The 15,377-nt window shown below is 39.7% G+C and overlaps 1 protein-coding gene across 1 annotated transcript; it reads left to right on the top strand.

The window, feature by feature from the left end:
• The first annotated feature begins 465 nt into the window (after positions 1-465).
• Positions 466-7,308, top strand: LOC142374576 (uncharacterized). Its single transcript, XM_075458315.1, has 2 exons — positions 466-729; positions 3,530-7,308. Exons 1-2 carry the CDS (start codon positions 609-611, stop codon positions 5,032-5,034), a joined length of 1,626 nt encoding a protein of 541 aa, XP_075314430.1. The 5' UTR covers positions 466-608; the 3' UTR covers positions 5,035-7,308.
• Positions 7,309-15,377: the final 8,069 nt, after the last annotated feature.

The raw sequence follows: 15,377 nt of genomic DNA, 5'->3' as shown, positions 1-15,377 counted from the left end.
ACTGTCTATGCACTATTTATATTTAATTATTTAATTTATTAATCTTCAGTTACTTATTTAAATAGTGTATATATTTAGTCTGTGTATATCATGTACATATTATTTATTCAGTATATATAAAAGCACACCTTTGCACTTCTGGTTGGATACTAACGTTTCATTGGTTTGTACCTGTACTTGCTCTTTGACAATAAAGTTTAATCTAATTTAATCTAATATGGGACTGAACAAAACCATCCATCACAACATATCTCTTATTTTTTAGCTTTAAAATACATTTATATGATAATACATCATCTTATTACGACACATAAACCAGAAAACACGGGAGGGAAAATAAATCACTGCACCAAGCAAAATTTGGGGAGGGTTTAAGGTGTCCTTGTGAATGCCTGTCCAAAAAAACCACATCAGATTCGTTAAATCATTATAAAACAATAACACGGTTTGATTTGAGTCTCTATCTGGCTACTATAACGCATCCATGGATCCAATCTGACAGAAATATGAGCGGCTGCATTAGACAGTGATCGGTTCTGCGCAGACCTGGTTCATCTCCGACGAGCTTCCAGTTTGTTGTAAAGAAGAAAACAACTTGCACGGACACCATGAGCGAAGTGTACGATCTGAACCAAAACTGCACCGAAAGTCTAACTTTTAAAGACAAGCTGGGGACTAAAAGCCCCGGAGTTCATCAGACGAAGGATGCTGTTACAAACCAAGCAGCAGGTAAGAATAATCACATATTTAACATTGAGTCTTCCTGCAGGAGGAAACGGCTAACTGTTAGCTTGTTGTAGCGGTGGCTGGAAAATTAATCACGTAAGAACAGAGCTTCGGAATCAAGTCGCAAATACACACTATGAATGTGGTAAATATGCCTGATATGATTAAGATTATAGTAAATAGCCATTTATGTGTGCTTCCTTTGTGATTAACGCTTAGTGGGCAGCAGCAGCAGGGGGCAGAAACAAAAAGCTGAAGCCGTTTCAGTTGGAGCAGGAATTCACAGAAAAAAATTGTTAAATTTGACCCAAAACTCTATCAAATTTTAGAAATAGGCCAGCAGCAGTCGGGTAGCCGGGTTAGCTTTGCGCCAGGGGTCCCGACAGACTCTTCGGCTGAGTTCAGGAAGCGTTAATGTAAACGGGGCACAGAAGAAGCAGATAAAAAATAAACTCACTGGTTTATTGTTGGGCCCGTTCACAGTTGCGGTCTCTCCTGGATAAATGGTTGGCTCGGCGTCGGACTTTATAATTAGTTTAGTTGCAAAACTGTTTTTAGGTCAAACTTGCAAAGCAGCCACCCGAAAAATGAAGACTGCAGATCCGTGTCCTCTCTGGTATTTTTTAACGGGACATCACGATGTCTCCGAATAAACTGAATCCACTTGTGTTTGTACTCCAGCGTCTCTGGGAAAGACATGAAGGCTCATGGTGTCTGATTTGGTGCTAACGCAGCGAAAAGCAGAACATGTCAAATCTGACATGTTTCTTTGTTTCAAAGAAAGAAGCCAAACACAACAAGTAGCTTCTCCTATGAGCTCATGCTAACAACAACTTCTTCTTCTTCTACGGTTTTTAAACGGCAGAGTATCAGAGCATCACTGCGACCTTCTGCTTCGGAGTTTGGCTCAGAGATTAAATCCTGTTTATTTATCCCGTTTGTTTAATAAACTAAAGACAATTCGTGTGTTTGTGTCAACTGACAGATTCATTAAATATAAAGAGTCCCTGATATCTAGTCCTCCTTTAAATGCTGCCTCTTTTGGTCATATTTGGAACATGTTACTACATGCGTTTGTCTCCTCAATACCTAAACAAGTTGGATGTTTTCTTACTGAGTTCCATGGCTTTTACAGATTACTTCTTCTTTCCCTTACCAATCTATATATTTTTAAACGGTTGAGATTGTTAATAAATCATCTAGGATCACCAGGGTTTTGTCCCCAAAGCATCTTTTACATTCCTTTATTTTAAATATTTACCTTGACTTTTGTTTGCTTGATGGTACTTATAGGTGTGTGGTCTCACTGTGGTGTTTTATCAACTTATTCAGCTTGGAAAATACTTTAACACATGGGGTTGAAGGACACATGAGCCCTTGGAGTTTTTTAGGGGTTCATTTTACAGTCAAGTTTATGCTACCCCATCCAAAGAGCATCTTAAATAAATGTCATGCTGAATCCCAGAAGCGCTCCTACACAAACACAGACAATGTTTTGTTTGAAACATCCATGGTAACATTGGTGAAAACATAATAAAGTGGAAGAGAGAATATGGAGTTAACATCACAGCACATTTATTATTAATTATAAATAATTTTTAATTGGGTTACTTTATAAGCCAAATTGTATATATTAGATTATCTTGCTCTTACTGTAAGAGGGAAATATTTTTAGCAGTGTAGCTGTAAGCTAGCAGCAGATGCTAGCAAACAATGCTTTCTCATCAACAGTAACGGACCAAGCCGGAGCTGTACGCAGCGTAACTCGTAGTAATGCATGTGTACCGTTAATTACTGCGTTTAAACATTTTGGATATATTGACCTCATTAAACAGTTGTATTTGGAGACCTACATCTTTATCAGAAACATGCCGATAATGTAACGTTAGCACACCGAGAGTGAGGAGAGGACCGGTGTTGTGTTGGAAACACACCTTATCCACACAGCTGCAGGTTGATGAGTTACAGAACGTAACCGTTCAGCAAGAAAGCTTCAGCTAACAAAGTAATTTGGGAACAGATGGAAGATGCATGCTCCTCAGTGCAGCTGACAGCAGAACATTTCCACCAGAAGCTGGCCTTATCCATCCAGCAGGGTGGATGTGAGTTGGTCCAAGTTCAAGTTACATCAGTGATACTCACTATTTTTTTCACAAGAGCCACATTGGCAGAGCAAAATCAAGGGAAGAGCCACTTTTACGACAACATACTAAAGTCCCCTTATGTAAATATGCATTTCTACAGATAAAACATCCCACAAAAGAAGAAACAACACAGCCAATACATTTTCAATTCAGACCACATTTACCTTAATACTGGGATGAGCGGAAGCTGGCATGCATGTCCTCGACTTTCTTCATGTTGTATTTGTAGTTTGTTGTTGTAATCATAGCGAGACATTCAGGATGAGCATGGTTTTTGTGCTGGTTTTTGCCCTTTTTTTAATTAAAACGATCCATTGTGCCTGCATCTCGCGCTGGCTAAAGGAGCTAGTGTGCACTGCGGTCAAGTGTGACGGTGGTTTAAGCGGGCTGCGTTGCCAGGTTTAACAGTTCTCCCTTTAGGAAACACCATTAAGCCTTAATTAATACTTAATAAAAATACTTAATACTACAAAAACGCAAACTTAAAAAAATACTTAATACTGTGCAGTAATTGCTGTGTTATTTGAAAAAAAATATTGTTATTGTTACCATATTGTTATAAGCTACTATGCGAGTGCGAGCCACCAATTAGAGCTTGAGGAGCCGCGCAATGAGTATCTCTGAGTTATATTATAATTACTCAATGTTTTTACTTGCAGATGTAAAGCAACTGGTGGTGATTAAAGAAGAGATTCCCCATGACTGGAGCTCCAAATCGGACCAGCAGGACCCAGAAGCCCTCCACATAAAGGAGGAAGAGGAGGAACTCTGGACCAGACGGGAAGAGGAGGAGATTCATGAGCAGGAGACTGATATCAGCAGGTTCCCGTTCAGTGTTGTTATTGTGAAGGGTGAAGATGATGAAGAGAAACCTCAGTCCTCACAGCTTCGTCGAAGCCAAGCTGCAGATGACAGAGAGACGGAGCCTCCAAGCGTCAGCTTAGTTAGATGGATAAAAACTGAACCTGATGGAGACGAACCAGACTGGAACCCAGATCATTACACTAAAGAAAAGGCTTCCGACTCTTCGGAGACTGAAGTCAGTGATGAGGATGAATGGCAGGAACCCCTGTCAGATGTCAGACCTGAAATCAAAGACCCTGATAATGGTTGGAAGGAAAGCAGAGCACCTGAATCAAGTGTAAATAGTAATCAAGGAAGCGACACTACAAAGAAAATTTACAGCTGCTTCGAATGCGATCGACAGTATTTCTACAAGCAGTCCCTTCATAGACACATGAAATGTCACTCCACCAGCGTTGCTGGTGCAAAGTGCTTCAGTGGTCTGGAAAACATAGAGTCACGCACAAGACTGGACACAGAAGTGAAAACATTCATTTGTGACGTTTGTGGGCAAAGGTTTAACCAGAGGACCAATCTTACCACACACAAGAGAGTCCACACAGGGGAGAAGCCATTTAGCTGCGATGAATGTGGGAAAAGATTCAACCAGCAGGGAAATCTGCAGAGTCATAAGAGGGTCCACACAGGGGAAAAACCGTTCATATGCGATTATTGTGGTGACAGATTTAGACGTCAGGGAAGTCTGCAGGCACACGTGAGAGTCCACACTGGAGAGAAGCCATTCGTCTGTGGGGTTTGTGGGAAAAGATTTGCTCGGAAGACGCATTTTAACACCCACATGAGAGTCCACACAGGAGAGAGGCCGTTTGGTTGTGGTGTTTGCGGCAAAGAATTTAGCCATAAGACCCATTTTAAGGAACACATACGAGTCCACACTGGAGAGAAACCTTTTGCTTGTGAAGCTTGTGGAAAACGATTTAGACTTCAGTGTAATTTAAAAAGACACATGAGAGTTCACACTGGCGAGAAACCCTTTGGTTGCGATGAATGTGGCAAGACGTTTAGTTGCAAGACGCATCTAAAGAGACACACGAAAGTCCACACGGGAGAGAGGCCCTTTGGCTGCGAGATCTGTGGCGAAAGGTTTACAGAACCGGGGGTTCTGAAGAGTCACATCAGAGTCCACACGGGGGAGAAGCCGTTCGCTTGTGAGATCTGTGGGAAAACATTTCGGCAGCAGTGCACTCTTAAAAGACATGCAGTAGTTCACACGGGAGAGAAGCCATTTTGCTGTGCTCTGTGTGGTGTAAGATTTACCCAACAGGGAAATCTGAAGAGCCACATGAAAATCCACACATGAATGTTTCAGGGTCCAAAAATCCCAAATATTCTGACATCTATCTATTGCAGATAATATGAACCCCAGATATTTCTTCTTTTTTTCCTCATCAAACTTATTTAATATGATAATAGACGTACTTTTGTTCATGTTCTGTCTGCAACACATTTTAGTTAAGAAAGTTTTATAAGTTCTGGCACTGAAGACACCAAGCGATAGAATTTAAGACCCTGATGTGCAACAGAATGGGGTTCATGCTATAGTTTTTGTTTTAAAGTTCTCCACACGTTCCCTGTTGGAGATGCTCAGGACTGTGGGCCAGTCCAGTACCTTTAATCTCTCTTTCTTCAGTCTTACATTGTCTTGTTGAAAAACGCACGGACGTCCCTGGAAAAGATGTGGCCCTGAAGGCAGCATATGTTGCTCAGTCTGGATGCCCCTTTTTGTCTTTGTTTAAGCACACAGAGACCATTTCCACCACTAAAGAAGTTATGTGGAAGGTGGGCAGTGTTGTCTAATATGTTTCTTAACTAAAGCAGCACTCTTCTTTTAACAGTCAGCTCCAGAGCAGTCCCCCCGCCACAGAGCCAGCGTTATTTATATATTTATTCAGTTTCTTTGAGTCTCTGATGCTGCTGCTGTAAACAGATGCTGTGAACAGATGCTGAACTCTCCTTAAAGCTTCCTTAAGAAGTGAGGTCTGCTCTCTTCCTTCTTGAAGACAGCCTTTTAACTAATCCCAACTGTTTTTTTGGAACATTGTTGCAGTCAACAACAAATTAAATATAAATATTTTTGGGTTCCTACTGTCTGCAGTGAATTAAAATTAAATTTCAGAACAACCTTTTTTTTTTTTTTTTTTTTTTTTTATGATTTGGGGTTAAACGTGTTACCCAGCAAGTTGCACCTGTAGGTAGATTTTAGTAGAACAACAAAGCTTCTGCTAAAATATGTTAAAATAAACCCAACTAATGATAAAAAAGGTTGAAAACAATCAACTCGTTTCAAACTGAAAATGGTTTTATCTGGTTCAGCCGATAGAAACAAAGTAAATCTTCCTCTTTCGGCCTCTCCCTTTATCAGGGGACGCCATGGCGAGTTGATCTCGCATCATTGATTGTACGCCGGATGCCCTTCCTGATGCAACCAGCACCAGAAATACACTGGCTCTGATTTTTATAAATACACTGTGCTTCCAGGGGGCTGGGCGTTCACACCTAACCCATTAACATAAGGTGAATGTTTTTGGGGGGCGGGAGGAAGCCGGAGCACCCAGAGAGAACCCACGCTTACACGGGAGAACATGCAAACTTCACACAGAAAGGCCCCAGCTGGGAGTTGAACCTGGAACCCTCCTGCTGTGAGGAGACCGTGCAACAAACTAAAATATCTTTAAAGTAAAGTTAACATTCATTAAAACATGTTTTCCGACTGTAAACTACCCGATACAGGCAGGATTCATGGGTCATAACCGGGTTTCGGTTGCATGAATCCCTGCATTCGTCCCCCCTTTTATCTCTTTATGGGTTCAGGTTAGGGGGACTAACCTCTAAAAACTCCCATTTTGTCCAACAGATGCAGTTTGTTGCAACAGTATTTCAGGTTGTAAACTTTACGCTCGTGAAATAACCACAGAGCTGAGTCATGGAAATGAAAACGGGGCAATAAACAAAGAGCGGGGTTATCTTATCATGTCACTGAGAGCTCGATCTCAGAATATCCAGCTCATATGTGGCAGCTACTAAACAGAACACGGGACGTGCATCAGCTGGAGTTACCCTCGGTGTGTGCGCATGTTTCCCGGTTTCAGTCGGGCTTCAGAAAGAAGGAATGAAAACGTGTTAGCTGGGTGGCACAGATGCAGAAGTTCTGCATGAATCGACATAAAAAGTAGTATTAGAATAAGACTATTAATCTTGTATCTATCTTTGTTTGTATTAGGAAGCGCTCATTTTAGGATTTTTTTGTGCCATTTTAAGTTGAACAGACTTGAAACTACATACTGTGTATAAAGCATTTGAATTATTTTAGGATAATAGATACGACACACTGTACATGTCATTTTTTTATATTTGTGGTTGTGTATTTGTGGAAGGAGAAACGGACGTGCATGTTACTGAATAGACATTTAGGAAAAAATATTAATATAATTTTATATATGTTACAATAATTAAGCTTAATGAGTTTGAAATGGTTTTACTTTCTTGTGTTTGCTCAAAGGTGGATTTTGAGAAAGTAAATTTAATAAAAATGTTCCAAAAAATGTGGGAGAGAATTATTGAAGATTTAATTAAAGTGTCAGTAAGAGTAAATATTCATGGACTTGTTTTTTCTTACATGATGGGGACAAAAATCTGGTCGCACACCAACTTATGTCGACTTCCTGTGAACGTGGGGGCAGCAGTTTCATGGCTTTAATGGCTCTGGTAAAGTTTAGGGTTAGGATTTCAGTTCAGATAGTTTGGGAATGTTTTGTCAATGGAAAGTAAAATAAACCGGACGTGTGCATCTTTGTGAATAATCCTGCCTCTGCCACATGCTGCCAGTCGGGGAAAGATTCACAGAAGAATCCTGCTCAAGATCACATCAAGACTTTAAACCTCTCCATTCATAATTTCACCTCTGAGCTGTCAAATCAATCGTTTCTAGTAGAATAAACCAGCAAAACTACAAATATTTATCAAAGCAGTTAGAAATGAAAGTGTTCTTTCTTCAACAAAGGTTTGTGAAACCCACTTAAAGGAGACATATCTTAAAAAAACAACTTTTCTGTTCTTAAGTGGTATTTTTTATGTATAAAGAATATATTCTGACTTTTTTTCTCAAAGTTCCCTTTTATTACATTACATATACATTATTTTGTGTTCAGTGTATGCATTTTCTTGGAAAAGATATTTTAAATCTTCAAAGTTTTTATTTCCTGGTTATATGAAGCATTAAAAAAAGCACTTGCCTCCATCTCAGCGGTCGATCCATTTAGTCCATAACTGAAAAACCGTGGAGACCTCTCTTAACCCATAAGAACCCAGACCCATTTCTACTGAAATGAAAATTAAGGGCGTCATAACACAGACTAAATAGACCACATTTCTTTCAAAATACCATCCCCCCACTGTCAGAGATCTGTAATGTGAGATATATGTCACATTGGGCGTTAAGAACCTGGATAATTTCTCCATCAAGGAAAGGTATGGGGGACATAAAACAGAGTAAACAGACTATATAGAACACATTTCTGACATTTTTCTCAAAATAACACTCCCTAGTGTCAAAGATGTGTCAATAAGTGTTAAAAGGTTTGAATCTTTCCTTTAGCAACCAAAAACAAACAATTTAAATTTAGCTAGCTCTGCCCGTAGTGGTAACTTGGCACACAGACATCTTGGAAATGTTATTATGGGAAGACTAAATAACATATAACCTGTCACATGACCCACCAGGATGTTAAGTATGGGTCACTCTGGCAATTCATGAATTGAAATCAAGGATAAAGTTTTTATGGAATTTTCCAGAACATTTAAAGGGCGTGTGACACCTGTGTCATGGTGGGTTCTTATGGGTTAAATGCAGGCATCTGACATGTGAGGGTTAGCCTGGCAGATGGTTGATGGTTAAAAGATGCTAAGAAGGTTATATGATGTGAAGCGTGTCGTTACGCAGCCTAAAAACACACCCAAAAAAGAAAAATACATGAAAATCACTAGCAAATTAAAGTCGCGCTGAGAATTGAAATGGGAAAAATAAGAATCCTAAGTAACGTAAACTGGCTTCAAAGAGGATGACAGAGGTAGTTTGAGACCTGCTGCAGAAACCTGAAGTTTGCAAGTGTGTAGATCTACCAAAGCAGCACATTCACTGTGGAGTATCCTGTTTACAAGGTGTACTTGAATGCATCATGAGGTCACGCATTGGTGGAAGTCAGACCAGAGTTAAAAAACCCAGCAAATAAACGCCTACAATCTCTTTTAATGCAAAATTTTAAGTGAAAATAACTGGTACGATGTCAAGACGAATGGCTAAAAGTCACAGAATATGGACTAAATTATCAGTTCTCCTGAGAAAGCCGAGTTCTGTTTTTTGCAGAAGTAAACAAACATTAAAGAGAAAAGACATGATAAAATTAACTGTAGAGCAGAGCCTTCAGTTATCAGGCCCCTCTCTGTGGAACCAGCTGCCAGTTTGGGAGGCAGAGCCTTCAGTTATCAGGCCCCTCTCTGTGGAACCAGCTGCCAGTTTGGGAGGCAGAGCCTTCAGTTATCAGGCCCCTCTCTGTGGAACCAGCTGCCAGTTTGGGAGGCAGAGCCTTCAGTTATCAGGCCCCTCTCTGTGGAACCAGCTGCCAGTTTGGGAGGCGGAGCCTTCAGTTATCAGGCCCCTCTCTGTGAAACCAGCTGCCAGTTTGGGAGGCGGAGCCTTCAGTTATCAGGCCCCTCTCTGTGGGACCAGCTGCCAGTTTGGGAGGCAGAGCCTTCAGTTATCAGGCCCCTCTCTGTGGGACCAGCTGCCAGTTTGGGAGGCAGAGCCCTCAGTTATCAGGCCCCTCTCTGTGGAACCAGCTGCCAGTTTGGCTTCAGGAAGCAGACTCCCTCTCTACCTTTAAGATCAGACTTAAAACTTTCCTTTTTCAGAAAGCTCATAGTTAGGGATGGCTCAGGTGACCCTGAAACATCCCATCGTTAAGCTGCTATAGGCCCAGTCTGCTGGGGGAGCTCCCATGATGCACCTCTCCTCCCTCTGCTCTCTTTCCTCTCCATGTACATATGACATCATTGTTGTCATTAACTTGTGTTTCTCTCTCTCAGCAGGTGTCTCTGGCCTGGTGTTACGGTGCTCTTTGTCCCCTCTTTCCTGTCCTCTCAGCCCCAGCTGGTCGAGGCAGATGGCCGCCCTTCCTGGTTCTGATGGAAGTTTTTCTTTCCACAGTCGTTCCTTAGTTCTGATGCAATCAGGTCGATTCCATAGCAAGCAACTGTTTTTTTTTTTGTTTGTTTTTTAATTGGCTCTGTGTGAATATATTTTGATTGGATTAATAAAACTGACTTGAAACTGTAATAATATAAAACATTACAGCCAGAAGAACATCGTTAAATGTGTTAAACAAGAGGCTGGGACGTTTTAAAGTTAGCACAAGTAGTTCAGAGTTCTTTTCTGGACGACTGACAAGCCTCCAGAAGTAATTTCCATTTCTTTTTTAAAATGTGGAACTTTTACAGTCATTCGTCTTCCTCAAAGCGTGTAAAAGACAAACATGGTCGAAGTTCTGCAAGTCTGAGCTGCTGACAGCGTCTCTAAAGAGTGAAGGTATGTGTCAAAAGCCAAAGAAAATCAAGAGAAGAAACAAAAGGGAACAAAAGAACTTAATTTAACAGTGTGCTGAGCATAAAGCAAACAAATACCGTGGATCACATCACAAACTCTCTTCAAGCAGCATTTTGCAAAAGTGAGGTGGAAAAAAAACGTGTTTTAACAGGAAGAAACTTGCAGCAGAACCACACAGGAAGACGGCCATCTGCTCGACCGGCTGGGGGTGGGAGGGCAGGAAGAGTGAAGGACAGAGAGGGAAACCAACACTGTACAGTGTTGTTTTTACTCAGACTCGTAACCATAGATCAGAAACATGTGGCTCCAGTTCCACAGATATCTGCAGAGAGAACAGAGCTCAAAGTACAGAGTTATATACTTATAATGGCACAAATACGCTCAGCGTGTAGCTACGAGCTGTTCAGTGTGATCTGTTCAGAGAATATAAAGCCAGCAGAGCTCTTAGATCCAAGGACTCAGGTCAGCTGGTCCAGTCCAGAGTCCAGACTAAACATGGAGAAGCAGCATTTAGCTGTTATGCTGAAAACAAGTGGAACAAACTGCCAGTGGAGATTAAACTTTCACCAAATGGAGACATTTTTAAATCCAGGTTAAAACATTTATTTTCTCATGTGTCTATGCACAAAATCTGCACGATATCTTTTAACTTATCTAGACTGTTGCTTGTTTTTAAATTAATTTGAATTATTTTATTTGTTTCTCTTTATATTCTTTTATGTATTTTTAATGCTTCTTCCACTCCCTGCTGCAATGCTTTTATTTTATGTGAAGCACTTTGAATTGTTCTGCACATGAAATGTGCTATACAAATAAATTTGACTTTGACGAGCTGAACCAAAAAAGGACGTTTTATTTTAGCTTAGTCCTAAAAGTAGAAACCATGTCAGAGCAAAGTGCCCTGCTGAGAAAATATGGAGCTACGAGGTCTTAAAGACACGATGCTAAAAAGTTATTCAGAGCTTTATACACACACACGAGTGGGAGATTTTCAAATCCTGAAATCTTGGATTCGGCAAGAATGGAAACAGATTCCTCTTAAAAAGTGCAGCAATCAGTATCCTCAGTTCCCAAACTACAAAGAAGTGTCATTAAAAGGAGCCGAAGCTCCAGTAGCTCCTCGACTGCGGTTCAAACAAATATAATCCCGTGGTTTTGCCCGAGATGTCACTTTCTGTTGGAAACTTTCTTTAGTTTAAGGCCACTGTTCTTAAACCAGCTGGCATTGTCTCACACATCCCAATAAGGAAATTTGATAATAATCAAATTGTTTAAAAAGGGCAAAATGTCACCTTTAAACTGGTTTAGATGCATCAAACACTACATGGAAAACAAGGTTAACTGAATTTAAACCAAATGGATGGTTCCACCTTCAAGCTGTGAGGAATATAAAATCATTCTTACTGCTTCCTTTAGTTGGAGGTGACTCCCTCATCGAGACAAACTGAGATCATCTTCTGGAACGAAGGAAACTTTCCATACGGAGCACAAACCATCCCAACACAAATGTATGCATGTAAGGTAGAAAATACAAAGGTTTTCTTGTATTTCTACACAAGGCATCTTAATTGTGTTTAAAGCACAAATGTGCACAGAGCAGCTGGAATGTACATTTAAATTAAAACAAAAAACTCCATTTCAACAGTTTAAATGTAATAACATTTATTCCATTTCTCCAGATGCTTCAAACAAAGAGGTTTCTGGTCCTAAAGAAAGTGAAAATAAATTGAATAACAAAGAGGTTTCTGGTCCTAAAGAAAGTGAAAATAAATCAATTAACAAAGAGGTTTCTGGTCCTAAAGAAAGTGAAAATAAATTGAATAACAAAGAAGTTTCTGGTCCTAAAGAAAGTGAAAATAAATTGAATAACAAAGAAGTTTCTGGTCCTAAAGAAAGTGAAAATAAATCAAACAACAAACAGGTTTCTGATCCTTAAAGAAAGAGAAAATAAATCGAATAACAAAGAGGTTTCTGGTCCTAAAGAAAGTGAAAATAAATTGAATAACAAAGAAGTTTCTGGTCCTAAAGAAAGTGAAAATAAATTGAATAACAAAGAAGTTTCTGGTCCTAAAGAAAGTGAAAATAAATCAAACAACAAACAGGTTTCTGATCCTTAAAGAAAGAGAAAATAAATCGAATTACAAAGAGGTTTCTGGTCCACGTTTTAGCCTCTAAATTCTGATTACTTCACAGATAAAACATCGGACCATCAGACAGTCAGAACAAGAGGTCTATTAAACAAACTGTGTTACATTTATTTGAACAAATTATAAAGAACAGCGATAAAAACAACACATTTCTTACTCTTTTAATTTCTCCTGGTCAGCTCTACCAACGTGGGACTGGACAGAAGCACCAAGTTCAACTGTCCACACGAGACTAAGACAACATTACAGCTGTTGGACTTTCATGTGTCTCCTAATATACACCACGCATCGTCTCTCGTCTATGGAGACAACTCTGAGCTTTTAAAGCTCAGAAAATCGTCCTTTACCACACTAATTCCCTCTTATGCCGAGTCTCTCGACTTAAGACTTTCCTACATCACCCCCCGGTGGTTCCTGGTGCTTCGAAAATGTCAAAATACTTCTTCAAAAACTTTTAAAAATAAAATCTGAGCAAAAGTTTGGACAAGTTGGCCTCCATTAACCTATTTCACAACACTTCAGGGAAATCGAAGCATCAAATCCTCAGATCATAACACATAAAAAAGGTCAGTAGTTTAAATTGTGGAACATTTTGGAACAAATCGGAGCCCAGTCATAAAACAACAAACATTTTCACATTGTGACTACATTAGCAGAATTTTCTCCATCCCTTAAGAGTATTTAAATTATATTTTCTACTGTCCTGCTTTACCAATATGCAATTCATTCTGTTTAAAAGCATCAAATTCACTGTCACTCTGTCCTCTATGGAGAAAACAATGTGTTGTCAGATTCTTATCCATCGTCACGTTTTTTATCCCAATAATCACAACCAAATAGTTTCCCTTTCACTGAGCTATTTAACTCATACATCACCACGCACTGGTTCCTCTCCTGTGTGGGTTTTCATGTTACGTTTCAGTTTTCCTTACTTTTATAATGAGACGTGCTCTCTAGTGTATGCCGTCTTTTATGCTGTTTTAATGACTTCAGATTTTTCAGTCTCTTGTAACAAACATCGCAGCCGAATGGTTTATTGCTCCTGTGGACCTTCATGTGATTTTTCAGACATTTTTTATCTACAAATTTCTTCCCACATATTTCACAACTAAACGGTCTTTCTCCCGTGTGGAGCATAATGTGGTTTCTCAGAGAAACTTTATAAATAAACTTTTCATCACAATAATCACAACTGAAAGGCTTTTCCCCTGAGTGAATCAACAGGTGTAATTTAAAAGTGCCTCTGAATGTAAATTTTTCACCACACTGATCACAACCAAAGGGTTTCTCTCCTGTGTGGATTCTGGTGTGGTTTTTCAGAGAAGACCTTTGAGTAAATGCTCGCTGACAATGATCACAAACAAAGGGTCTTTCCCCTTTGTGGACTTTGATGTGTAACTTCAGGTGTACGTTTTGCATAAATCTTTTACCACATTGGTCACAAACAAATGGTCTTTCTGTTTGGTGGGTGTTCTTATGCGCCTTAAGGTATGTTTCTTGGGAGAATCTTTTCCCACAGTGATCACAGACATAAGGTTTCAGTCCCGTGTGAGCAGCCATGTGGTACTTTAGTTGTTGTTTTCGGACAAAACCTTTACCGCAGTCCTCACAAGCATATGGTTTCTCTACCAGATGAATTTTCACATGATTTCTCAAATAACAACGTCGATTAAATCCTTTGCCACAAGTATCACAAACATATGGTTTCTTACTACCTGAAAGGCCTGAATGAATTGCCATGTGTTTCTGAAAGGGACACCAGTCGATAAACTTCTTATCACATTCAGGGCAGCTAAAAGACTTGTTGGCCGCGTTACACCCCACATTACTCTGAACACTTGACTCAGGTGCTTTGTCATTACTTTCAGGTACAAAATCTGAAGATTTCTGCCAATTAAAGTCCTCACTGACTTTAGTGTCAGCAGCCTTTTCATCACTATTTGGTTGAAAACGAATATTTGGATCTGGGTTTCTATCTGGTTCTGGTCCCGAGCTGCTGGTTGGGGGCCCTGTCTCTCTGGTATCTTCAGTTTTGATTTGTTGAAGCTGTAAGGAGTGAGAGTGCTCTTCATCTGCACTGTTCACAGCAACACCTGTCTCCTGACTGCTCCAGAGTTCCTCCTCTTCCTTCTTTATGTAGAGGAACTCGGTGTCCTGCTGGTCCGGACTGGAGCTCCAGGGAACCTCTTCTTTAATCACAAGGACCCGCCGGATATCTGCAGGCAACACTGAAACACACATATACATTCAGGACAACTTTGTCTCCAAACATCAAGGTGATGTCATCAAGAGACTTTTAATACGGCTTTGCTACCTAATGACACAAAACCTATGTCAGGGAAAAAGCTTGTCACAAAATGTATCAGTCAGCTCTTCACTCTATTCTAATAATTTTTCCTGCATTTTTACAAGGCAACACCTTGATATAACAGCATAGTTTGATGCACTACATTCTGACACAGCAGAATTAAAGCCATTTTATAGATATCTGATCAGGCTGAAACATGATCTGAACTTTAAACCAAACAAAAAAAAACAGCAGTTTGTTTTTTACCACACCAAAGGAGAGTAAAGAGTAAACAGACTTCACTGAATAAGTTGAATCAATCAGTCAACGCATTGCACATTTTATATCCATCCCACAACACAAAATTCAAAGCCGTGGAATGTTTTCTGAACAGAGACCTAATAGGCAAGGCTAGGCAATTTTATTTGTAGAGCACAATTCGTACACAATGTAATTCAAAGTGCTTTACAGCTACATAAAATCACAAGAAGGCAATAAAATCATTAAAAAAATAAATATATATATTTTTTAAATATATAATATATTTTTTATAAAAAAAATATATATATATATATGTAATAAAATGTTGCTCTGCAGAAACAGCACCGTGA

This window comes from Odontesthes bonariensis, chromosome 23 (assembly GCF_027942865.1).
Source record: "Odontesthes bonariensis isolate fOdoBon6 chromosome 23, fOdoBon6.hap1, whole genome shotgun sequence".
NCBI classification, from domain to species: domain Eukaryota; kingdom Metazoa; phylum Chordata; class Actinopteri; order Atheriniformes; family Atherinopsidae; genus Odontesthes; species Odontesthes bonariensis.
This window is presented reverse-complemented; position numbering and strand designations above follow the sequence as displayed.